Source organism: Artemia sp. Qi Xiang Cuo, chromosome 3 (genome assembly GCF_049724085.1).
Source record: "Artemia sp. Qi Xiang Cuo chromosome 3, ASM4972408v1, whole genome shotgun sequence".
Lineage (NCBI taxonomy): Eukaryota > Metazoa > Arthropoda > Branchiopoda > Anostraca > Artemiidae > Artemia > Artemia sp. Qi Xiang Cuo.
This window is the reverse complement of record NC_142796.1, coordinates 7,307,337-7,332,698: the sequence shown is the minus strand read 5'-3', so window position 1 is coordinate 7,332,698 and position 25,362 is coordinate 7,307,337. Positions and strand designations below refer to the sequence as shown.

The 25,362-nt window shown below is 35.1% G+C and overlaps 1 protein-coding gene across 1 annotated transcript in view; it reads right to left on the bottom strand.

The window, feature by feature from the left end:
* LOC148953711 (unconventional myosin-XV-like) overlaps window positions 1-22,439 on the bottom strand; it is a 548,203-nt gene extending 525,764 nt beyond the window's left edge. Inside the window, exon 1 of the mRNA XM_089108456.1 lies at window positions 21,561-22,439. Within this exon, the coding sequence (XP_088964582.1) occupies window positions 21,561-22,172 (612 nt within the window). The 5' untranslated portion in view covers window positions 22,173-22,439. The remainder of the gene's footprint in view (window positions 1-21,560) is intronic.
* Between the last annotated feature and the right edge of the window lie 2,923 nt (window positions 22,440-25,362).

Sequence of the window (25,362 nt, the reverse complement as noted above, 5' to 3'; positions counted from 1 at the left end):
TAAAGTTGTGGTGGAAAAGATGAGTACTTCAACTTGTAAAATTGGTTTAGGAATGGCATTACGTAAAGAACTTGTTCTGAAAAGATATAATAAAACCCTTTGAAATGTGGGGGCCCTTCTCTGTCTCAAGTGCACAAAAAAGTATTAAAAAAATGGGGAGGGGGGTCTTTTGGGGGGGGGGGGGGCCCTGGGGGCCTTTGGGGTCCGGAGGGCCCTTGGGGGGGTGGTCCTTTGGAAGCCCGGGGGACCTTTGGGGGCCGGGGGCTTCCTACGGGGTTGGGGTAGGGGGATCGGAGCCCTTTGGGGCTGGGGTAGAGGACCTCACAACACTGTTCAAATAGAACTTGTGTATTATAACGACCACAGAGTTTCACCCTCAAAACCTCTTCTAAAATCATCTTTTAAAATGTCTCTAACTGTTTCGCCGAAATAATTCCCTAAAATGTCTAAAACGGTTTCGCCCAAATAACCCCTAAACGTAATTTCAGTGTGTTCCTTTTGTTTTTGGCATCCCTGCGCTGTCAAATTTGAAATTACTAAGAAACCCTTTCCCGCGTTAATCTCTTCATCTCATAAATGTTCCTAGCTACACCATTAAGGTTTCGTTAGAATATCAATTTATCTCTCCGACTTAAAGATCGGTGAAGCCATATTTAAAAATAGAATTTCTATCTCTTTAGACTTCCGCATAATTCCAAGATAACAAGTGATGTCATTTCTAATTCCTGACACTAAAGATTAACGAAGCTTTATCTAAAAATTGAATATTAATTTTCCCTCTGACCTAAACAGAGTTTATCCCTCAAACCTACGATCAATGAAGCCTTAGCTGTTTGTTTATTCCCATTGTCATAAATAAATAATCCCTTTAATGACTGTGTAAAAAAAGTTTTTAAAAAGTCTCTACCCGTTCATGAATCCGTAATTCCCCTCAGAAGCAACAAATTATTTCCCCTTTCTTGACAAATCAATCAACCTTGACATCATCCGTCAGACATTAAAAAACTTCACCCAGAAACAATTATCCTGGACGAACACCAAAGTCATTAATAAACTTCGCCTGGAAACAATTCTCCTGGACGAACTCCAAAGACATTAATAAACTTCGCCCGGAGACAATTCTCCATGGAAATACATCAAAGTGAGAAAAATCCTGTTTTTCCATTCTCACTGACAAAAACCATAAACAGGTTATGTGTCATGTGTCATGTGTCATGTTTCATGTGTCAGGTGTCATGTGTCAGGTGTCAGGTGTCATGTGTCATGTGTCAGGTGTCAGGTGTCATGTGTCATGTGTCTGGTGTCATGTTTCATGTGTCATGTGTAACCTATGCCCATATATGGAACCCCGTCATGAGTCCTAGATCAATTCACTTCCCCTTCGATTACGCAATCAATTTCTCCGAAATCCATTTCCCCTAGGGACTCTATGCCCATATATGGTGCCCCATCACGAGCTCATGAGGTTAGGTTATGTTACGCAATCAATTTCTCGGAAACATGTTCTCCCTGGGGATTCCATGCCCATATATAACTTCCCCACCTTCCCCTTAGAAACAACAAATTAATTCCCCTTTCTTGAATCAATAATTCCCCTTAGAAACAACAAATTAATTCCCCTTTCGTGAACCAATAATTCCCCTTAGAAACAACAAATTAATTCCCCTTTCGTGACAAATCAATCAACCTTGACATCATGTCAGACATTAATGAACTTCGCCCGGAAACAATTCTCCTGGAAGAACTCCAAAGACATTAATAAACTTCGCCCCGGAGACAATTCTCCTTGGAAATACATCAGACATTAATAAACTTTGCCCGGAGACATTTCTCGGAAACGTGTTCTCCCTGGGGATTCTATGCCCATATATGGAGTCCCCGTTGAACTGACAGCACAGGTGTTCTCCCTAGGGACTCTATGCCCATATAAGGAGCCCTGTTCGGAGTCAATAAGGCCTTTCTACTACCACTGAACTCAGATTTTCAGTATTCTATAAATATGAGGCAATATAATTAGGTAAAAAAACAAATTAGAATTTTAACATGTTCAACTTTGTTGGAATCGTTTGTTTCTTAAAGTCATGATAATAACGCCTGTCAAGATCATTCATAAAAAAAATTTTTTTATTTCTCTCTTTTTTCAGGTAAATCAGACCTTTCTAGGCGTTAAATAATAAACATATGTGTTTAAAATATTTGACGTTATTCAATCTAGATGACGAATTTTGATCAGATGCCTTTGATGAGACTGCAGCTTAAAAGGATAAGGGAGGGTGACTGGTTGCACTCCATCCTTTTTTTTCAATATTCCTTCAACGTGCCCAAAAAGTTTAAACTTCATACCCTCAGGTTTATACCTTCAGCTGTTCTCCATCAAAAGTTACGCGCCTGAAAAAATTTGGCTGATTTTCAAAAAAAGGGGGAAAGACCCCCTAAAAGTTAAAGAACCTTAATGAAAATCACACCATCATATTCAACGTATCAGAGAACCCTACTGTAGAGGTTTCAAGATCCTATCTACAAAAATGTGGATTTTTGCATTTTTTGCCAGAAGAAAGATCACGGATGCGTGTTTATTTATTTTTTTTCCAGGGGTGATCGTATCCACCCAGTGGTCCTACAATATCCTGGGAAGGCTAATTGGAACGGAAATTAAAAGTTCTAGTGCCCTTTTTAAGTGACCAAAGAAATGGAAGGCAGCTAGGCCCCCTCCCACGCTTATTTTTTTCCCAAAGTCACCTGATAAAAATTTTGAGATAGCCATTTTGTTCGGCATGGTCGAAAATATGATAAATATGTCTTTTAGGATGACTTAATCCCCCGAAGTCCCCAGGGGGAGGGCTAAAAGTTATGAGCTTTACCCTACAAGTGAAAGAATTTTTATGAAAATCACACCGTCAGATTCAGCGTATCAGAAAACCCGATTACATAGGTTTCAAGCTCATATCTGCAAAAATCTGCAACTTTGTATTTTTTGCCAGAAGAAAAATATACGAATATAGAAGTTAGTTACGTAAGTTAATTTGTGAATTACGTCATAACCAAATTTAGAGACATCCTAATGAGACTAAATCTAATCTAAATCTAGAGAGACATCAATTTAGAGCAAAAGAAGAGTAAAATTTTTATGAAATTTTTTTTTAATTATTCAATGACGGTGAGCCAAAATAAAAGCTGCATTAACTAAAAAAACGATCAGAAATTAAATTAAAAAAAGTTTTTTAAACAAAGTAAGGAGCAAGATTAAAACTTAAAACGAACAGAAATTATTCCAAATATGAAAGGGGCTGTCCCCTCCTCAACACCTTGCTCTTTACGCTAAATTTTTACTCTGTCTCACAAATTTATTTTTTAAAACAATAAAAAAATTTAGCGTAAAGAGCAAAGCGTTGAGGAGGGGACAGCCCCTTTCATATACAGAATAATTTCTGTTCGTTTTAAGTTTTAATGTCGCTCCTTACTTTCAGTTTAAAAAACTTGTTTTTTTTATTTAATAATGAAAAAAGAACGTAATTCATTCATACAGAATGAATTAGTGTGAAACACAGTATACAGATATATATATAATTTATATTTATATACTATAATAACCTATAATTTATATACTGTGGTGTGAAAGTACTAAATCCATAGAAACATGTAGGACAAACAGTAAAAAACTATTTGTGCGAGCTTAAGGCTCATCTTTCAACGAGAATTCCTTCTTGACAGGTATGAACGGCATGAGGGTCAGTATCTCCACTTCCTTTGGTGGCTTTTTGCCAACCAGAGTACTTCTTGCGTATGTCATAAGGTACAATCCAAGAGTCAAGTGAAGTTCCAGAACACCAGATATCAATTACTTTTGACTCTTAAAAAGAGCACTGGAACTTTCAATTTACAAGCAAATGAGCTCCTTTAAAAGTTTCTACGCCCACTCCTTCTATACGAAGTGCTTTCGTCAGGAAAAAAAGGAAAAAAGTAATAAATAATACATTGCGTCCACATCGCTCTCCACTTCAGCAGTGCTATTGCGCTGCCTATGATTTCTGGATGTTTTGAGTTTTAAACGTTCTTTGGAGTAGTTTAAACAACATTGCTATATCAGAATTTCGATGAGATGTGTTTGAGGAAAAGATGGCTTGAGGAGGGGAGGCTAGTTTCCCTCCTATCACTTTTGATTCTTAAAAGAGAAATAGAACTGTCACTTTCAAATCAAAAGAGCCTTTTCTAAAGTTTAAACGGCCATCAAAGTTTCCATTCAAACCTTTTATGCCCCCTGGGGCATAACTTACAATCCTTATCCCTAGGCTCTGGGGAGGGGGGGTGTGTTAACCCCGAAGGCCTTGTTATATGATTTTTGGATTTTTTTTTGCAAATTGGCCATATCAAAATGTATATTAGGTACATCTGGGGAAAAGAGGACGAGAGGTGGTGGTTATATAGTTGTCCTCTGATCACTTATGGCTCTTAAAAAGAGTACTACACGTTCTGATTTTCAATCCAGTGAGCCCCTCTGAATTTCATACGACCACCCCTTCCATAAAAGCCTCATAAGTTAACAATGGGAAACTAGTACAATTCATAGGCCTTTCCCTGAGGGCTTTGAGGGGTGTCACCATCAAAAACCCAAATTTCGGATCTTTTAACTATGTTGAACAAAATGGCAATATCAAAATTTTGATTGGATGTGTTTGGGGAAATGATGAGCGAGGGGGCTGGTTCCCATCCAATCAGTTTTGATTCTTGAAATTGGTACTGGAACTTTTAATTTCCAATTGAATGAGCTCCTTTCGATGTTTCTAAGACAGATCCTTCTATGCCAAGTGCCTTCGTCAGAAAAAAATAACAATAATAACACGTTGTGGCCATAACGCTTTTTTATTAAAAATTCTTTAGCGAGAGGGGAGTTTAATACTCGAAAGTGATTGGAAGGCTTGACATTTTTATAGTAAAGATCGATGTGGGTACAATGTATTATTATTTTTTTCTTTTTTTTGTTTAGACCAGGGCACTTCGTATTGAAGAATTTGTCTTAAGAACTTTGAAAAGGGCTCATTCGATCGAAAATAGAAAGGGCTAATGCCCTTTTTAATAGTCGAAAGTGATTGGAGGGCAACTAGTCCCCCTCCCATGCCCACCCACCTATTTGCCCATTATGTTTAAAAATTAAATGGTGCCTTAAGATTAAATCAAAATGCACTGTGTTAATGCTAATTACCAATAAGGCATCTCAGCAGTATCCCAAGAACCACTTAGGGTAATATGTTCAAACTTTCGGGGCTACTTCTGCTCTTAAAATTTAACCAAATCAAAATAGCGTAAGTGCATCTAAGCTGTCAAAGAAAGTAAACAGATTCTTTTGCAAATGGTATCAAGTTTTCTATTTCAGGTCAACTAGAGGAGGTATGAAACTAAATTAAACACTACTATTTGTGTCCAGATTTTTAAAAGGGTCTCTGTTGTTAAAAACTGCTGAGACTTTTTCTTCAGCATACAAATAGCAGGCCAAACTATAAAGTCTTAAAAAACGTAAAAATTTAAAGAATAATTTTCTTTTTCCCCGAAAAGACTGTATCAATATAAAACGAAAAGAAATTAATTAAAAAGAAACTTTTTCCACAAAATAAGTTTTTCAAAGAAAAGTAAAGAACTCCATTAAACCAAAAATTAGATAAAATAAAATAAAATAATCTACCAAGCGTGATACTACCACAAATCAGCATCTATAAATAACTGAAACCCAAAACGAACAGAAATTACAATTGATAACCGAGTCAAACTCAAAACGAGCAAAAATTAACATGAGTAGGGCTCAAAACCTCTATGCTTTCCCAAGGCCAGAACATAATTTGCACTTTACTGAAAAAAATACAAATGAATGTGCATTGTCAGTGTAATATACATATACTGATATTTAGTAATCAAAATGTTAATATTATTTTATTTCTTTAAAGTTATAAAAGCAAAAACATTTTTACAATGCTGGGGGGGGGGGGTTGTCATACTCAAAGACATAATTTTTAGAACTTTCAACTACGCTGAACAAAATTGCCATTTCAAAATTTTGGTTGGATGTGTTTGGGGAAATGGTGGGCGTGAAAGGGGGTTTAGTTGCCGTCCAATCACTTTCGACTATTAAAAAGGGTACTAGCCCTTTCATTTTCCAGCGTAATGAGCCCTTTTGAAGTTTCTACAACAACGCTTTTTATAAAAACTTTATATGCCCCCATGGCAAAACTTACAACCCTTTCCCTGGGGGCTGCGGGGGGAATGTCATCCTCAAAGACATAATTTTCGGACCTTTCAACTATGTTGAACAAAATGGCTATCTCAAAATTTGGATTGGATGTGTTTGGGGAAATGGTGGCCGTGAGAGGGGGGTTACTTGCCCTCCAATCATTTTCGATGGTAGTCCTAAACTTGATGAAAGTTATATATTTGAAATCAACATTGAAATCTGATTCTTTTGATGTATCTATTGGTATCAAAACCCGGTTTCTAGAGTTTCGGTTACCATTGAGCCGGGTCGCTCCTTACTTACAGTTAGTTACCACGAACTGTTTGATATTAAAGGTTAACTGGCCGCTTTGAAAGAGGTTTAGAAAGCGTCTTTGGTCAACAATACAAGTCGTAAAAAAACAACTGGGTTTTGAGATTTCAAGATGGACATATTATGGACAAATTATGGACATAATTTGGCTGAAAATGACACTTTCTTGAATGAGCAAGGAACATATTCATGGACCAGAAAGTTGGCAACCCTGTAAACAAACTATGTGGAACAATACACAAGCAATTGCGAATAAGCTATTATGGAGGAGGACGGATGAATCTTTGCGTAGGTTGAGGTAATGTGTTGGAAGCCTCAAAAGGTGGGCTTCTATGCCCAAATTGGTACTTACGTATTATCTGGACCCCACTCAAGAATTGAAATTAGGTTAATCGTAATGAAATATACCAAAATCCAATGAAAATATAATCCTTCAGAAACAAAATTATGGAAACTGCAATAGTTAATTATGGAAAGCAGCCTGCCCAGAACGCATTATGTTAAATACCCTAACCTAACCACCTCTATATATTAAATATTTAATAAAAATATACATGCATCGTAGTTTTTCTCAATGAGACTAAGGTAATTAAAACCTACGGCAGACAGACAGACCGGTTTTTCTCAAATCATACATATCATACACATTTGGGGGCACTTACCCCTAAATTTCCCAAGGAAAGGGAGAAGGCAGAAATGAATATCTAATCCCTCTTGATTACCTGGAATATTTTTGAACTATGCCTGTAATTTTAGTGCTAGGGGGGATAACGCACCTCTTATTGCAGAAAATCTTTTCTAAGTCACATAAAAGACGTAACATGTCTACCAGCACAAAGCTGGAGAGGTGGAGGGGGAGAGGATCTCAAATTTCTCGATGTAGGAGTGAGGGGTATGACGTAGGAGGAGTGATTCATTTTACTATTTATATGCAAAGTTTAATGAGTTCTTGTTCCCGGATGCATTGCCACCCTACTGGCAACCATAGGGACATTTCCACAAAACGGTTTTTTCAAAGTTTGTTCAAAGAGATATTTCCAATTAAATAGCCCGATTAAATTTGTTTCTCGAAATATATGGGGGTGGGGCAAATGCCCATACATCTAATGAAAGTGGGCAAATGCATCAAATTGGCTCCTTTTCTTGAACAATTGCAGTGCAAAACTTAAACTTTGATTTTAAGAGTCGTGTTTCCAGGGGCATTAGCCCTCCTGACATTTAGGGTTATCCTGGGTATGGTATTAGAAATGGACAGAATTTGATTAAAAAAGGTTTTTTTTAGAAGTAACATTTAGACTTGAAAGAAACAGAAATTATTCCTTATGTGAAGGGGGCTGCACCCTAATCAACTCGATCTTTGCGCTAGTTTGACTTTTTATCCTTATTTTTAAGAACGGCGGCTTAAACAAAAGAGCCGTTTAATTGGAATAAGGGGCATTTTTTAAACGCTATAAAACTTTAGCGTAAAGAGAGCAGGGTTGAGGAGGGGCCAGCCCAAGAAATAATTCCTGCTCGTTATGTCACTATTTACTTATGCTGGAAAAAAACGTTTTCTTTTAATTTGAAAAGGATACTTGCTAAATATCCCGACCACACTCAAGAAGTGAACTTGGGTTAATCATAATGAAATATACCAAAACATGATGAAAATATAATACTTTAGTAACAAAATTATGGAAACTACAACAGAGAATTATAGAAAGCAGGCCACCCAGAACGCGTTATATTAAATATGTAACCTAACCTAACCTCGGGATATTTAACAAGTACCTTGAAAAGATTTGAGAAGGTTGTACTCAAGCTACAAACTATAGAGTTTTCAAAGCTGAATTAAGGGAAAATTTTTTGGCTTCCCAGGTTTTTTTGTTCTTTTTTTCAGTTCTGTACTCAGTTTTTACTTAACGGTATCTTAACAAAAAGTATCTTAAGGTTGCCTATGAAAAGAGGCAGCTAGTTCTTTATGAAACAACAAGAAGAACCTTCACCCAAACCAATTAAAAAAGAAATTTCATGGATGTCTGAACTGCCCAGTCCAGCATTAGAAAACTAGCAGACCACACCTAAAAACATCATGAGTTCGGGTGTAGCCTATCTTCTAAGCTAGATAAACTTTAAAGTCATCAAATCGCAACATGGCTACCCAAAGTCGCTTTCACTTTTCAATTTTTTTTCTTAAGACTAATTTTGATTTTGAAAACCAATTGATAAATCATTTTGCCTCACGTTTCTGATATTTTACAGGGTAGGTTAAAAGAAATATATGCAATATGTTAAAATATCGATATGCGATAGAAAAGGATGTGATACTTTATGACATAGATATGAAAATACGGCCCAAGGGCCGAAAGCGGTTTCCAAAGCAGTCAGATATGGCCCAAATGCTCATATAAAGACTGAAAAGTCGTTTCAAGATGGATACTAAATAGATTTCCCTTTTTCTTAGTTTATTGGAAAAGAAAAGCCAAATTGTGGTTTTTAAGGCAATTTATAAATAATTTAATGATATTATTAACATTGCAAGTTAAAAGCAGCGAAAAAAAAAATGTATATACCGAAATGATAATTTGTGATACTGATGAAAAATACGGCCCGTGGGACAAGATTGGCCCCCAAAGCAGACAGATGTGGCCGAAATATCATATAAAGACTGAAGCTACATTGAATTCCAAGATGGATACTCAACTTTCACTTTTTCTTAGTTTATTTTAAAATAAATAATTTTAACTGATGTTACTAATATTGCAAGGTAGAAGCACCAAGAAACAATGTAAATGTTACCGTGAATGTCCGAAATCTGGTTTATGACCATATTCGCCGGTGAATGTTCGAAAGTGCCCATGATCAGTATTACCAACACTTCAAAACAAAATGTACCAAAAAGCGCAAGAAAAATGTACCAAAGACAAAAATTTGTACCATACCCCAATTTTTTTCACGTCTTACGCTTCGCGTAACACATGAATCGTCGGTGACGTACAGTACTATCTATGAAAATTTTGTATAAGAAATTTTCATTCACTTTCTTTCTCCATTCCTTCGTTTTTTCTCTCTCTCTCTTCTAATACAGTCCATTATTCCTGACAGTACTTGATGAAATTGTTCCGAGTAACATATATTACTACAATAACATTTTACTACAGGCCGAAAAGTCGTTGTTTTTCGGCCATTTATGAGCGTTTACAGCACCGCGCTGAAATCGGTCCCAAATGACGATTTTAATACAAATCAGGGACTAAAATCTAATTTTAACCTTGTATTCTTACAGTATATTGCCCAATACCAGTTGCTTGGACCTGTTTTTCTATTTAATAGTTTGCATACAAATAGCCCTTTTGCCTTATATAAAGATCTCGATGGAGGGGATGATCGCTCTTGTAGCCCTCCCCTAATATGCGCTACAACCTATAAACAAAACAGGAAAAAAAATCTTTTTAAATTGGGACTGATTAAAGAAGTGACTCTGGGGGTTATAATCTGGTTTAACGCGTACTGGAGATTTTAATTTTGAAACAATATTTTTCTCCAAATACCTTTAAAAGATCCTTCACTAGCTTTATAAGGTCGATTCGGATATATCCCCAAAAATTGTACAATAGAGACCATATCTTTCACTATTTCTTAAATCAGCTTAAACATCTAAATAATGGCAGCTTTTATTTTTAAAACTGGAAATGGGTTTATAAACTTTGAGCTACTGAGGTTCCAACTACTCTATACTACAAAAACTATACATCCAAAAATGACCAAAAATATGACATTAAACTATACATCCAAAAATGACCAAAAATATGACATTAAACTATACATCCAAAAATGACCAAAAATTTGACATTAAACTATACATCCAAAAATGACCAAAAATATGACATTAAACATCATACAAAAATATGAGTTATAAATGGGATATTTAATAGAGTGTAGTTGCTTTCTTTAATTTTTTTTAGGATGTTAGCCTTGGTTCTTAATGTTGCTGATAAAATGAGATTTGTTGTTGGTGATGAGTGATTTGGAGATCGATTGTCTTCCTGCGAACATTCATGTGAGCAAGTGCACGTGTGCAGCATGCGAGCAACATTCATGTGAGCAGGACTTCTTATTTATTTTGTTTAGATCTGGTTCAGTAGCCTATAAATGAAAAATATATAGTGTTAATTTGTTTTGTTTACCCAGTTAGTGGGCCTCAGGGCCCTTTGGGATTCTTCAGATTGTAGAGTTTGTGGTATTTAATGATAAAACAACGTGAACTTGAAATGTACTGGATAGAACATGATAATTTATGATATTGCTGAACAATACGGCCACCGGGAGAAGAGTGGCCCCTAAATCAATCAGATACAGCCTGAAATGTCAAACGCAGCCTGAAAAGTTACTAAATTTCAACATGGCACTTACAATTGCTTTCATTTTTTTTTTAAGTTATTTTAGAAGGACATAAATTTTCATTTTTCAACTATTCATTATTTTTTTATGTTTTGAATATTGCAATGTAGAAATAAAAAAAAGAAACAAATATTGCCCACATACGAGATGGAAAATGATAATTTATGAAATGTATTTTCTAAGTACGGTCAGCTTGTCAAGAGTGACCCCCTAAGCATTCAGATACATTCAAATCCTGAGCTCTGAATTCATATTTTAATTTTTAAGCTTTTTTTATAAGAAATGAGAAAAAAAGCGTTAAATAAAACATGCCCATTATTTTTTTTTCATGTGGATGAGGGCAGTCGAATAGCATAAGAAATTGTATTATTCCTAAAATTACAAAAAAATGAAATTTTTTGTAACAGGCTGAGAGAAAACTATCTTGACAAAAAAAATCTCACAACATATTAAATATTTGCAGAATTAGAGTTCTGGAATAATATCATTTCTTAATAAATGAAATCTATGCATACATTAACAATATAATTACATACTTGCAAGTGAATATCTTCTGTAATAAGTAGTTCTTAATGTGAAATTAAATAAATAAAACAAGTTTTTTAAACTGAAAGTAAAGAGCGACATTAAAACTTAAAACGAACAGAAATTATTCCGTATATGAAAGGGGCTGTCCCCTCCTCAACGCCTCCCTCTTTACGCTAAAGTTTGAGTCTTTCTCACAACTTTATTTTTTAAAACAATAAAAAACTTTAGCGTAAAGAGCAAGGCGTTGAGGAGGGGACAGCCCATCTCATATACGGAATAATTTCTGTTCGTTTTAATTTTTAATGTCACTCCCTACTTTCAGTTTAAAAAACTTGTTTTTTTTATTTAATTTCTGATCGTTTTTTAGTTAATGCAGCTTTTATTTTAAAATGCAAAATTCCACATTTTTGCAGATAGGAGTTTGAAACTTCTTTAATAATGTTCTTTGATAAGCTGAATCTGCTAGTGTGATTTCCGTTAAAGTTAATTTAAAAAATTGCAATTAAAACAAAATTTTATTGTTTAAAAAAATTGAGTTGTGAGAAAGTCAAACTTTAGCGTAAAGAGGGAGGCGTTGAGGAGGGGACAGCCCCTTTCATATACGGAATAATTTTTGTTCGTTTTAAGTTTTTAACGTCGTTCTTTACTTTCAATTAAAAAAAAACTTGTTTTTTTTAGGACTAAACGTGATGAAACTTATGTATTTGAAATCAGCATTAAAATCTAATTCTTTTGATGTATCTATTTGTATCAAAATACCGTTTTCTAAAGTTTCGGTTACCATTGAGCCGGGTTGCAACCTAACCGTGTTTTTTTTTAATTCATTACATTCAAATAATTCCTATCGATTGGATATTCATTGTAACTTTCAGTTTATTTCTACCCATGCTTTTCCTCCTAATGCCTATATATCCAATATTATATATCCAAGGTTTTTTTAGGCTATATCCAAGATTTTTTTTTGGGGGGGGGGCCGTAGTTAAAATGGAACCGACTCTGAAAGAGAGTAGGCTATAAAATAAGGTTTTGCCTTTTTTTCTATCTCTACGGCAGCACTCCTTCGTGTTTTCATGGTTAAAGTAATGTCGAAGATGGCATTTCTGAGTTTTTTCAATGGTACCAAAAAACAGTTTTGGGCCAAAAAAGTAACACTCTCGACCAAAACATTTGGTGACATTTTATGACCGGTGACATTTTGTGACAGGAATCAATTTGACTCTGTCTCACAACTTTATTTTTTAAAACAATAAAAAACTTTAGCGTAAAGAGCATGGCGCTGAGGAGGGGACAGCCTCTTTCATATACGGAATAATTTCTGCTCGTTTTAAGTTTTAATGTCGCTCCTTACTTTCAGTTTAAAAAAAAATTGCTTTTTTTATTTAATTTCTGATCGTTTTTTAGTTAATGCAGCTTTTAGTTTGGTTCACCGTCATTGAATAAGTAAACAAAATTTTGTTCCAATTCTTTAAAAATGACCCCTTAATCACAAAGGTCGTTAATTAGAATAAATAGCTCTTATGAAAGTACTAAAAAATCTTTGGCTTAAAGAACGAGACATTGACTAGAAGGTGAACCCAATCATATAGCTAATATTTTTTTTGTTCGTTTTAAGTTTTGATGTCGCTCCTTACTGTCAGTTGGAAACATTGTTTTTTTATATTTAATTTCTGATTTATTGTTAAAAGAATGATGAGAAATCTGGCACCCCCTTCATAGCAATGTCCCTTCCACCATGAACACTTCCTTCATGAAAAGATCCTCCCATGTAACCCCCGACCCACCCCCACCCCCCACTACCAGAAAAAATTCCCCCTGAAAACTTCTGTATACTTCGCAATAACCAATACTATATGTTAACATTGGGTAAAGTTCATAACTTTCAGCCCTCCTCCTGGGGGCTTCGAGGGAATAGTTTTATAATATTTTCGACCATGCTGAACAAAATGGCTATCTCAAAATTTTGATCGGGTGACTTTAGGAAAAAAATGAGCGTGGGAGGGGGCCTAGTTGCCCTCCATTTTTTTGGTCACTTAAAAAGGGCACTAGAACTTTTGACTTCGTTCCAATGAGCCCTCCCAAGATATTCTAGGACCACTGAGTCGATACCATCACCCCTGGTAAAAAGAAAAAAAACAAAAAAAAAAAAAAAAAAAAAAACACGCATATGTGATCTTTCTTCTGGCAAAAAATACAAAATTCCACATTTTTTTAGATAAGAGCTTGAAACCTCTAAAGTAGGGTTCTCTGGTACGCTGAATATGATGGTGTGATTTTCATTAAGGTTCTATAACTTTTAGGGGGTCTTTCCCACTTTTTTCGAAAATCAGCCAAATATTATCGGGCGCGTAACTATTGATGGGTTGGACTAAACGTGATGAAACTTATATATTTGAAATCAGCATTAAAATATAATTCTTTTGATGTATCTATTTGTATCAAAATACCGTTTTCTAAAGTTTCGGTTACCATTGAGCCGGGTCGCAACCTAACCGTGTTTTTTTTTTTTTTAATTCATTACATTCAAATAATTCCTATCGATTGGATATTCATTGTAACTTTCAGTTTATTTCTACCCATGCTTTTCCTCCTAATGCCTATATATCCAATATTATATATCCAAGGATTTTTTTAGGCTATATCCAAGATTTTTTTTTGGGGGGGGGGGGTCGTAGTTAAAATGGAACCGACTCTGAAAGAGAGTAGGCTATAAAATAAGGTTTTGCCTTTTTTTTTCTATCTCTACGGCAGCACTCCTTCGTGTTTTCATGGTTAAAGTAATGTCGAAGATGGCATTTCTGAGTTTTTTCAATGGTACCAAAAAACAGTTTTGGACCAAAAAAAGTAACACTCTCGACCAAAACATTTGGTGACATTTTATGACCGGTGACATTTTGTGACAGGAATCAATTTGACTCTGTCTCACAACTTTATTTTTTAAAACAATGAAAAACTTCAGCGTAAAGAGCAAGGCGCTGAGGAGGGGACAGCCTCTTTCATATACGGAATAATTTCTGTTCGTTTTAAGTTTTAATGTCGCTCCTTACTTTCAGTTTAAAAAACTTGCTTTTTTTATTTAATTTCTAATCGTTTTTTAGTTAATGCAGCTTTTAGTTTGGTTCACCGTCATTGAATAAGTAAACAAAATTTTGTTCCAATTCTTTAAAAATGACCCCTTAATCACAAAGGTCGTTAATTAGAATAAATAGCTCTTATGAAAGTACTAAAAACTCTTTGGCTTAAAGAACGAGACATCGACTAGAAGGTGAACCCAATCATATAGCTAATATTTTTTTTGTTCGTTTTAAGTTTTGATGTTGCTCCTTACTTTCAGTTGAAAAACTTGTTTTTTTATATTTAATATCTGATTTTTTTTTAAATAATGATGCGAAATCCGGCGCCCCCTTCATAGCAATGCCCCTTCCCCCATGAAAACTTCCTTCATGAAAAGATCCTCCCATATAACCCCCGACCCACCCCCACCCCCCACGACCAGAAAAAATTCCCCCCTGAAAACGTCTGTATACTTCCCAATATTCAATACTATATGTTAACATTGGGTAAAGTTCATAACTTTCAGCCCTCTCCCCGGGGGCTTCGAGGGATTAAGTCATCCTAAAAGACATAGTTATAATATTTTCGACCATGCTGAACAAAATGGCTATCTCAAAATTTTGATCGGGTGACCTTGGGAAAAAAATGAGCGTGGGAGGGGGCCTAGTTGCCCTCCATTTTTTTTACTCACTTAAAAAGGGCACTAGAACTTTTAATTTAAGTTCCAGTGAGACCTTCTGAGATATTCTAGGATAACTGGGTCGATACGATCACCCCTGGAAAAAAAAAAAAAAAAAAAAAAAATAACATACAAAAACGCATCTGTGATCTTTCTTCTGGCAAAAAAATGCAAAATTCCACATTTTTGTAGATAAGAGCTTGAAACCTCTACAGTAGAGTTCTCTGATACGCTGAATATGATGGTGTGATTGTCATTAAGGTTGTATAACTTTTAGGGGGTCTTTCCCTCTTTCTTCGAAAATCAGCCAAATATTCTCATTCGCGTAACTTTTGATGGGTAGGACTAAACGTGATGAAACTTATATATTTGAAATCAGCATTAAAATCTAACTCTTTTGATGTATCTATTTGTATCAAAATACCGTTTTCTAGAGTTTCGGTTACCATTGAGCCGGGTCGCTCCTTACCACGAACTGTTTGATAAGCATCTGTTTAAATTCGGACTGTAAATGGCTTTTAAACGATATCAAATCCTGATGGCACAATTAATAAATTTAGGAAGCTGAAAAGATGCTAATAATCTGAACCCTCGAAACAGTAAACTTTTTCCTACCCACCGGAACTTACTGCCATCTAGATTTAATGCCTCAGTTTTAAGTTTTAGTTTACCTTTGAATAAACCTTAATATTAAGACACAGATAGTAGTAGGGCTGTGCCGTATGGGATAGGAGGGGAGGGCAGGGCTGAAGCCCCGCCATTGTTTAGGGAACTTGGTAAAAAATGAGTTAGTTATATCGTGGTTCGAAGCGCCACGATTTTTCCAACTTTGCCAAAAATTTCGTTCGGTTAGATAAATACCACAAAAATACTGACATGTCATCTACAGAAATCTTGAATTTGGTGGGTAAACGCATCTGTTTTATCGACTCGTGCCGTGATTTTACAGATGGTGCCACAATTTTCCATTTGATTAAATAAAGAGCATGAAAATAATGACAATGACATTTATCAAAATTTTAATCTCGGTCGGTAAATACAGTGGTTTTTACTGAGCCGTCCAGTGAATTTACTTATCGTATTCAAAACGGAGATTATGCTAATTACTGATAAAAACAGTAAGTAAAAATGACCAACAAGTAGGTAAAATTCCTCGATCCCCCCGAACATTCTGGCTAGTAACAACCATGACAAGAGGGAAACTTCCTCATTCGCGTAATAATTTGTTTGTTTTAAGTTTTAACGCTAATCCTTACTTTTAGTTGAAAAAACTCGTTTCTTTTATTTAATTTTATACAAGGCCAGAAAAGTCATCAAATTTCAACATAGTTACTAAAAATAGCTTTCACTTTTTCATAGTTTATTTTAAAAGGACAGGTATATCTTAATTTTTAAGGCATTTGATAAATAAATTTATCAGATTTTTTTAGCGTTACAAGCTAGAAACAAAAAAGAATGGATATATTCAATACAATGTAATAATTTATTTCCTAGGCCTAGTTGATAAAAAATACGTCCCATGGGCTAAGAGTGGCTTCTAAAGCAATTAGATATGGACTGAAATATCATATTATTAACTAATTATATTATAAAAAAATTCTTTCCAAATAATAATAATAATAAATAATTGATTGCAATTAATAGTAATTGGATTCTGGAACATACTGTTCGTGGTAACGAAGTAGCTGTAATAATAGTAGCTGAAACTGTAAGAATCATAACCTACAAAAAATTATGATGTTGAGAAAACTTTCGAAATTGCATAAAAAGGGGGACAACCCCCACTGAAAAAGAGAGCGATTTTTTTTTTCTCCAGGTGTGACCGTATCAAACCAGCGGGAATAAAGTAGCTCATTCAAGCTGAAATTGGAAGTTCTAATTCTCTTTCTAAGTAGCAAAAGATACCGCACCTTATTGAAGGTGCGGTATCTGCACCTTATAAAAATGGTGTTACTGCTCCTTAGCAAAGTCGTGTTTTCTGTGATTTTACTGCAAAAAGTAGCGATTTTTGCCCAAAGCAGTACAAAATACTATCGACTAAAATTCAGAGGTAGGCTATCCAATCTATTTAAAGATTAAATAAAAAAACAAGTTTTTTTAACTGAAAGTAAGGAGCAACATTAAAAATTAAAACGAACAGAAATTATTCCATATTTAAAAGGGGCTGTCCCCTCATCAACGCCCCGCTCTTTACGCTAAAGTTTTTATTGTTTAAAAAAATAGAGTTGTGAGAAAGTCAAACCTTAGCGTAAAGAGCAAGGCGTTGAGGAGGGGACAGCCCCTTTCATATACGGAATAATTTCTGTTCGTTTTAGGTTTTAATGTCGCTCCTTACTTTCAGTTAAAAAAAACTTGTTTTTTTTATTTAATTTTTGAACGTTTTTGAATAAATACAGGTTTTGATCTTGCCTCACAGTACATGAATAATTAAAACAAAATTTTCATATTAATTTACTTTTATTTGGTTAAATGGCTTTCTCGAAACTTGTTTAATTTTATTTACGAACGTTTTTTTTAGTAATAAATATACGTAACTTACGAAATAACTTACGTAACAAACTTCTATATTCATATATTTTTAATACGCATATTAGGGGTTCGCCCCCTTGTCAATACCTCGCTCTTAAAGCTAGAGTTCGAATTTTGTTCCAATTCTTTAAAAATGACCCCTTTATCACAAAGGCCGTTAATTAGAATAAATAGCTCTTATGAAAGTACTAAAAAATCTCTGGCTTAAAGAGTGAGGTATTGACTAGGGGGTGAACCCAATCATGTATGTAATATTTTCTGTTCGTTTAAAGTTTTGATGTTGCTGCTGTTGCAGTTGTTTAACTTGTTTTTATATTTAATTTCTGATCTTTTTTTAAATAATGCTGGGAATTCCGGCGTCCCTTTCATAGCAATGTCCCTTCCCCCATGAAAACTTCCTTCATGGAAAGATCCTCCCACATAACCCCCGACTCCCCCCCCCACTACCAGGAAAAATCTCCCTCTGAAAACGTCTCTACTGTATACTTCCCAATAACCAATACTATATGTTAACATTGGGTAGAGTTCATAACTTTCAGTCCTCCTCTCGGGAACTTCGGGGGATTAAGTCATCCTAAAAGACATAATTATAATATTTTCGAACATGCTGAACAAAATGGCTATCTCAAAATTTTGATCAGGTGACTTTGGGAAAAAAATGAGCGTGGGAGGGGGCCTAGTTGTCCTCCATGTTTTTTGGTCACTTAAAAAGGACACTAGAACTTTTAATTTCCATTCCAATGAGCCCTCCAACGATATTCTAGGACCACTGGGTCGATACGATCACCCCTGGGAAAAAAAAACAAAAAATAACTAATAAACACGCACCCGTGATCATTCTTCTGGCAAAAAATACAAAATTCCACATTTTTGTAGATAGGAGCTTCAAACCTCTACAGTAGGGTTCTATGATACGCGGAATATGATGGTGTGCTTTTAATTTAGATTCTATAGTGTTTAAGGGGTCTTCACCCCTTTAGCGTAAAATTAGACAAATTTTTTCTGGCGCGTTACTTTTGATGAGTAGAGTCAAACGAGACGAAACTTACATATTTGAATTCAACATTATAATTTGATTTTCATTATGTATCTATCTATATCAAAATTCCTTTTTCTAGAGTTTCGGTTACCATTGAGCCGGGTCCCAATAACCAATACTATATGTTAACATTGCGTAAAGTTCATAACTTTCAGCCCTCCCCCTGGGGGCTTCGAGGGATTAAGTCATCCTAAAAGACATGGTTAAAATATTTTCGACCATGCTGGACAAAATGGCTATCTCTAAATTTTGATCGGGTGACTTTGGGAAAAAATGAGCGTGGGAGGGGGTCTAGTTGCCCTCCATTATTTTGGTCACTTAAAAAGAGCACTAGAACTTTTAATTTCCGTTCCAATGAGCCCTCCTACGATATTCTAGGGCCACTGGGTCGATACGATCACCCCTGGGGAAAAGAAAAAAAACAAAAAAACAAATAAACACGCATCTGTGATCTTTCTTCTGGCAAAATATGGAAAATTCCACATTTTTGAAAATAGGAGCTTGAAACCTCTACATTAGGGTTCTCTGATACGCTGAATATGATGGTGTGATTTTCATTAAGGTTCTATAATTTTTAGGGGGGTCTTTCCCCCTTTTTTCGAAAATCAGCCAAATTTTCTCAGGCGCGTAACTTTTGATAGGTAAGACTAAACTTGATGAAACTTATATATTTGAAATCAAAATTAAAATCTGATTCTTTTGATGTATCTATTGGTATCAAAATTCCGTTTTTTAGAGTTTCGGTTACCATTTAGCAGGGTCGCTCCTTACTTATAGTTCGTTACCACGAACTGTTTGATATCAAAATCTATCGAGAAAGCGTAACACTTTCAGGGGTCGTAATGTCCCGCGGTGGTGCAATCGTTGCTCAAGATATATGCAGTCAATATTAAAAACCGGAGACAATTATTTTTCGGCCATACTCACCTGCATCGATTTATTTAAAGCTTCGTCAAGAATATGTGCGATTGTATATAGTTGTGCATCATCGATTAGAGAGGTGTCAGAGGCTCTTTCTGAGGTGGGGTGTGTCAGGCCTCAAATGTGCATTTATTGATCTAGATTCCCAAATTTCAGGTTAGCCTTCTGACAAATATTGAATAAAGGAGAGCGAGCAGGGATTTCCCTCATATTGCTCCCAAATTTTGAGGAGTGTTTAAAAAGCAAACTTGAAATGTTGGGGCTGCGAGGTGGCTGCTTCTCTCTTATCGCCGGAATAATTGGATTGTAACTAAAAGCGCTACGTCCATAAGCTTATCTGCACAAAAAGGGAGCGTTTCTTGGGCAGAGTCTGTAGGGGAAGGGGAGAAGTAGACCTAAGGTCACGAAAAAGCGTGTTTAAGGCCAAATTATACGATTTTTCCTAGGAGGTGCTTCAGATGAAGCGGATGAATATTCAGATGAACATGAATTTCACTTATGACCATTCTTTCTGGTAGAAAATATGTACGTATGACTATAGATGGAATGCAAAATATAGAGGTTGAAGGGATGAAAGCTCCCTTCTATTTTGGAAACAACATTTTTTTAAACCTAGATTTTTTTATTCTGAATAACAAATGCACAATATCAGTCTCTTTATCGAAGCATTGTTGTTCAAGAGTTCAACTTCACTGTAAAGCATGGGGATAATGTGGCTCAGGTCCCTTTATATTTGGGATAGCCCTGGATGTTTTTAAAAGAAACTTAAATAAAGGGTTTTCCAGATAAAAGTAAAGATCAACAACAAACATTCCTTTTTATAAGAGAGGTTGCTCCCTCGACCCCTACTCGTTACAGTGAGGTTTGGCTATTGATAAGAATTTACTTTGAACAGTAAAAGTTTTAGTTCATAATTTGAAAGACAGGAATTTTTTAAAGTCAACCGGAAGGTTAATTTTTATGTCTAATTATACTAGTTAGTCACCTTTTCCTTAAACAGTCAGTCTTTCTCACTCAACCCTCTAATCATTAAAAGAAAGTTTGCCTACTAAAGTAGTAACTACTAAAATAGTAACTACTAAAATAGCCTACTAAAGTAGTAACTACTAAAGTAGTTCACAAATACATTAAAAAAGAGTTAACATTCTCATTTTTATTAGACTCTTACAAAATGTAAATTGGAAGCGTTGTTAGCGTTGGCGTTGAATGAATATAAAAATAAAAATATTATTGAAAACATTCCATTTCAAGAAAAATTGTATATTTTCTGGAAAAATTAAATAGAACCTAGATTCAAAAATAGCATTTATTGCGTCGAGAAATGTGCAAGGTGTATGCATGATTATATTTCATCAAAATCATCACTTAAGGTTACTATTTTTGAATTCATTAGAAACCTAAGGAAAAATGTTATTTCGGGAACCACTCAATTGTCGGAAAATGTTATATATATATATATATATATATATATATATATATATATATATATATATATATATATATATATATATATATATATATATATATATATATATATATATATATATATATATATATATATATATATATATATATATATATATATATATATATATATATATATATATATATATATATATATATATATATATATATATATATATATATATATATATATATATATATATATATATATATATATATATATATATATATATATATATATATATATATATATATATATATATATATATATATATATATATATATATATATATATATATATATATATATAGGGAAATAATCAGCGGGAGGTGAGGGCACAACTACGCAATCCTGCAACCCCTGACAGATGCCAAAAAAGCGTTCATATGGTAGCTAAATTTAAAGCAAATAATAAATAAACTAAATAATCAACCCACCCTAAAAAAGGAACTTCTCTTTCTTCTTGGTAACGTAATGTCCGTATTCCTTATATCTTTTTTTTCATCCTTGGATATCTCGATCAGTGACACAGCCCTTCTTTCACAAGAATGAAACGAACTTTTCATTTCTAAACTAGTCGATGAGACGCTCAAACCTTTTTGCAAGGAGTCAGTAGAAGCGTTTGGAGTGTAATATTCGGAGTTTCTCATGGAGTCACTAAGAGAGCTCTCAATTAAATCAGGGTCAGCATAAATGGGCTCTGGAGACACTACTACGGTTGCATTGCCTCTAGAGATAATAACCTTTACTTCACTACTTACAATCACATTATCGGAGGTTTCCTCCCTCAAATGACTCTGCGCAACGGGCTGACTTGCTGCCGAGAGCTTGCGATGTTTTATATTTGTCACTCTTTTTATCATTTTACCAGGATTGAACTGAGTCATTCTCGGTGTGCTATGTGCCCTTCTCGGCAAATTTCTTCTTAGAGCAGGATATATAGCAGCTTGATTCTGCAGAAGATATAAGCTGCAGCAGGGGGGTAGCTGAGAATCAGCATTACTTTGGAAACTTGTCTGCACGGGCAGTTTATAACGATAGGGGTCCATTCTTACAGAACACCAAAAATACACTACCAGAGTTAGTTTTGACCAAAGAATTTGCGGTATATATAATTTTTTGCAACCGCGGTTTATGAAGTAATTGGTTCAACTAACTTATGGTTTAGCCATAGGCGTAGCCAACGCCACATTCTCTGTGAAATTATATACGGTTTGATGTAGCCAAAAGAAAATTGCGGTCGTGGAAGTGACAGATATCTGAGTAGAAGCACTATCGCAGTTCATGATTTTATCATTGTACTGAATCAGCTACAAATTTCAATTCCTCCATTTTCTTGGTCTAACATAAACTTTTAAACGGATAAAATAACTCGGTAATGCTGACTAGATTTCACATTGTTTATCACAAACCACATTTGTTCACTATTCACTAGGAGCACGAGTGATGAAAGTGAATGACGCTGCAGCTACATATATTAGATCTTTCCCCAGAATCTTGGGGAATGGTACCCGGAACATTTTTATGATTCGGGTCCCAGGGTCAGCAAAAAATAATCAGGATTGCAGGCAGGACCGTGTCCAAGATTTTTGTTCGGGGGGGGGGGGAGATTTTGGTTACAAAAAACTATAAAAAAGGCATCAAAATTTGTCTTTATGTATTTCTTTACCTTTTTAAAAGACGGAGAGAAATTTCTTTTTTTTGGGGGGGGAGGGGGATAAAACACCCACCCCCTGAATACGGACTTGATTTTTTTTTAATATTCTCTGGAATGTTTTGCTGCGACAAAATTTTAATTTACGAAGAGGCCGTCCGAAACGAAAATTTTCTACAATTTTGATACGATAGAGTTTAAATTTGATCGGATATAGGTTTGAGTATATATGTGAAAAACTTACTGACACTCAGTTCAACTGCAGAAGAACAACATTATTTGTAATGACACCTTAGGGGACAATGTAAAAATTGATGACAAACTGGAGGACGATTAAATTATCTTTTGGAAAGATAAAATACAATATTTGTTGACAATTTTCCTTGGGATTAAAAATAGACTTGAAGTAAATGCATAAATTAACATAAGGGCTAAAAAGGATATTACTCTAGTTCATCCCTTCAGAAGTAAGGTAAACTACCTAACAAATTAATAAAATAAGAAAAGAAGAGGCGTTCAGGCACGTACGCAGGAATTTGTTTCGGGGGGGGGGGCAATTTGTTTGGGGGGGGGGGCAAATCCTTCAAACCCATTATTTTGTGAGAAAAATCAGAAAATTATGGGAAAATGACAGAAATCGTGAGATTTCGGGGGGGGGGGGGGGCGGGCCCCGCGGCCCCCCCCTGCGTACGTCCCTGGAGGCGTTACCATTCTACCGCCTCGTGTACATTTTGGAAATGGTATTTGGTCTACCTCGCGTGGAAATTAAGCATCCATTTTTACTATACGAGGATAATCCATAGGATTTCCACAATCCTTCGTTCTTTTTTCTTCTTTTTTTCTCTTTTTCTCTTTTCTTTCGTGTTCATAGTATGATTGAAAATTCCGGAAACCTATAAGTTCAAAAACCCTTATTTTTGGATTATTTGGATGTGCTACTGGATAGGCTTCATATTCCAGATGCGATGTACCCAAGACGTCAAACAATAGTCTGGAATCTTAGGTTCTGGAAATCCTGCTGCTGAAGCCCGGCTTTAAATTTATCAATGGTCTTCAGATCATAAAATTCAGATATATTGCAAAAAATAAAAAACAATTAACGAAGAAAAACAGCGACAACTCATATTCACGGAGCAATTCAGGCGATGGAGTGCTTAGAATCTGAGGTGGGTTTGAGAGTGACGGCTTTTTAAATTTGTCCCCCGGTTTCTGTTTTTAGGTTTGAAATCTAATCCCTTCTATTTTGCCTTTTTTAACAGGAAATTTGCCAGTTTTAAAACGCTATTTGGGCTGGTCTTTAAATAAGGGATAAGCTGCTTACAAAGATTTCTGGCGAATTTTAAAGCAATTAATACAGGATTTTTTTTAAACTGATTTTTCTGGATTCTCTTTCGTTCGTATCCAAGGGAATCAAAGACCAACACAATCTATGTCATTTCAAAACGGAAATGACGTAATCGGCTACAGGTTTCGTTGTAAAAATATGTAAATTAAAAAGTGCACCTCAAATTGGACTAGGGCTGCCAAGAAAAATAAACCTTAAATAACATACAATAATCAGTTTATAAAAATTACGTTGTGTCAATAGTCTTCAGGTCAGGCAAGTCATACAAATTGAAAAGTAAGAAGAAAATTATGTAGTCGCAATTAAAAAAACAGTCGGGAAAAAAAGGCTTTAATCGTCCTCGGCCTCATCCGAACTTAAAGTATCCACTAGTGTCGAATTCTGACTGAAGGAATCTACTTGTTTCCATTTCTTGATGGCCCGAGTCAAATCGCAGGGGATCATCCAGTCATGTACTCCACTTGACGACCTGAGAAAAAGTTGATTCGTTTTCATCAGGGACAAAACACTCGAGACATTTAGCCAATTCCGGGTTTTAGTTTTGATGACCGACAAAATCAAGAACTGTCTCTCTGCTCCAGCGCTTGAATGGGGCAAGCTGCAGAATCAGAAAGAATTTGGGCAAGTATGGAAAAAGTTCGTTTCCAGCAGCGTCTTTAAAAAGGGTCAAGGCTAACTAATAAACGTAGCAGCTGTTATGAGAGTCTGGGAAAATTTTCTGAAAACAAATTAAGCCGGCATACCAGTCGTGATTTTAAATAGTGTGCCTTTCAAAGAGAGTATCAAGAAGAAGCTGAGAGAAAAGTAGAGATTTTTAAGCGCTAGGGTTGACGTCAAATCACAAAAATGAGAGCAATAGTAGTCCTCGAGTAGTCATACTATCTAACGTAATCGAAATCAGAATTTGTAATTAATGGACCCTAATTTTTTCCCCTGAATTCATGGAAAATAACAAAAGTTTTGTTTACTACAAATGATGACTTTTTTACTAGATTACGGGAAATTTACTAGATCCTCTAATTTAACTAGACTTTTTTTTTATAGATCTAGTAAAATCCTACTGACGGTGGCAACCCTGACAGGGGTACCAATTTACGAAAATATAGGGAATAGTTAAGGACTTTTGTTCTATTTTTCAATGAAGATAAAGAAATATTTTTGAAAATCTTGGAAGGGTATTTGTGGTTTAATAAAAAAAAATACCAAAAACAGAGACAATTGATACCATCCACCCCCTAAC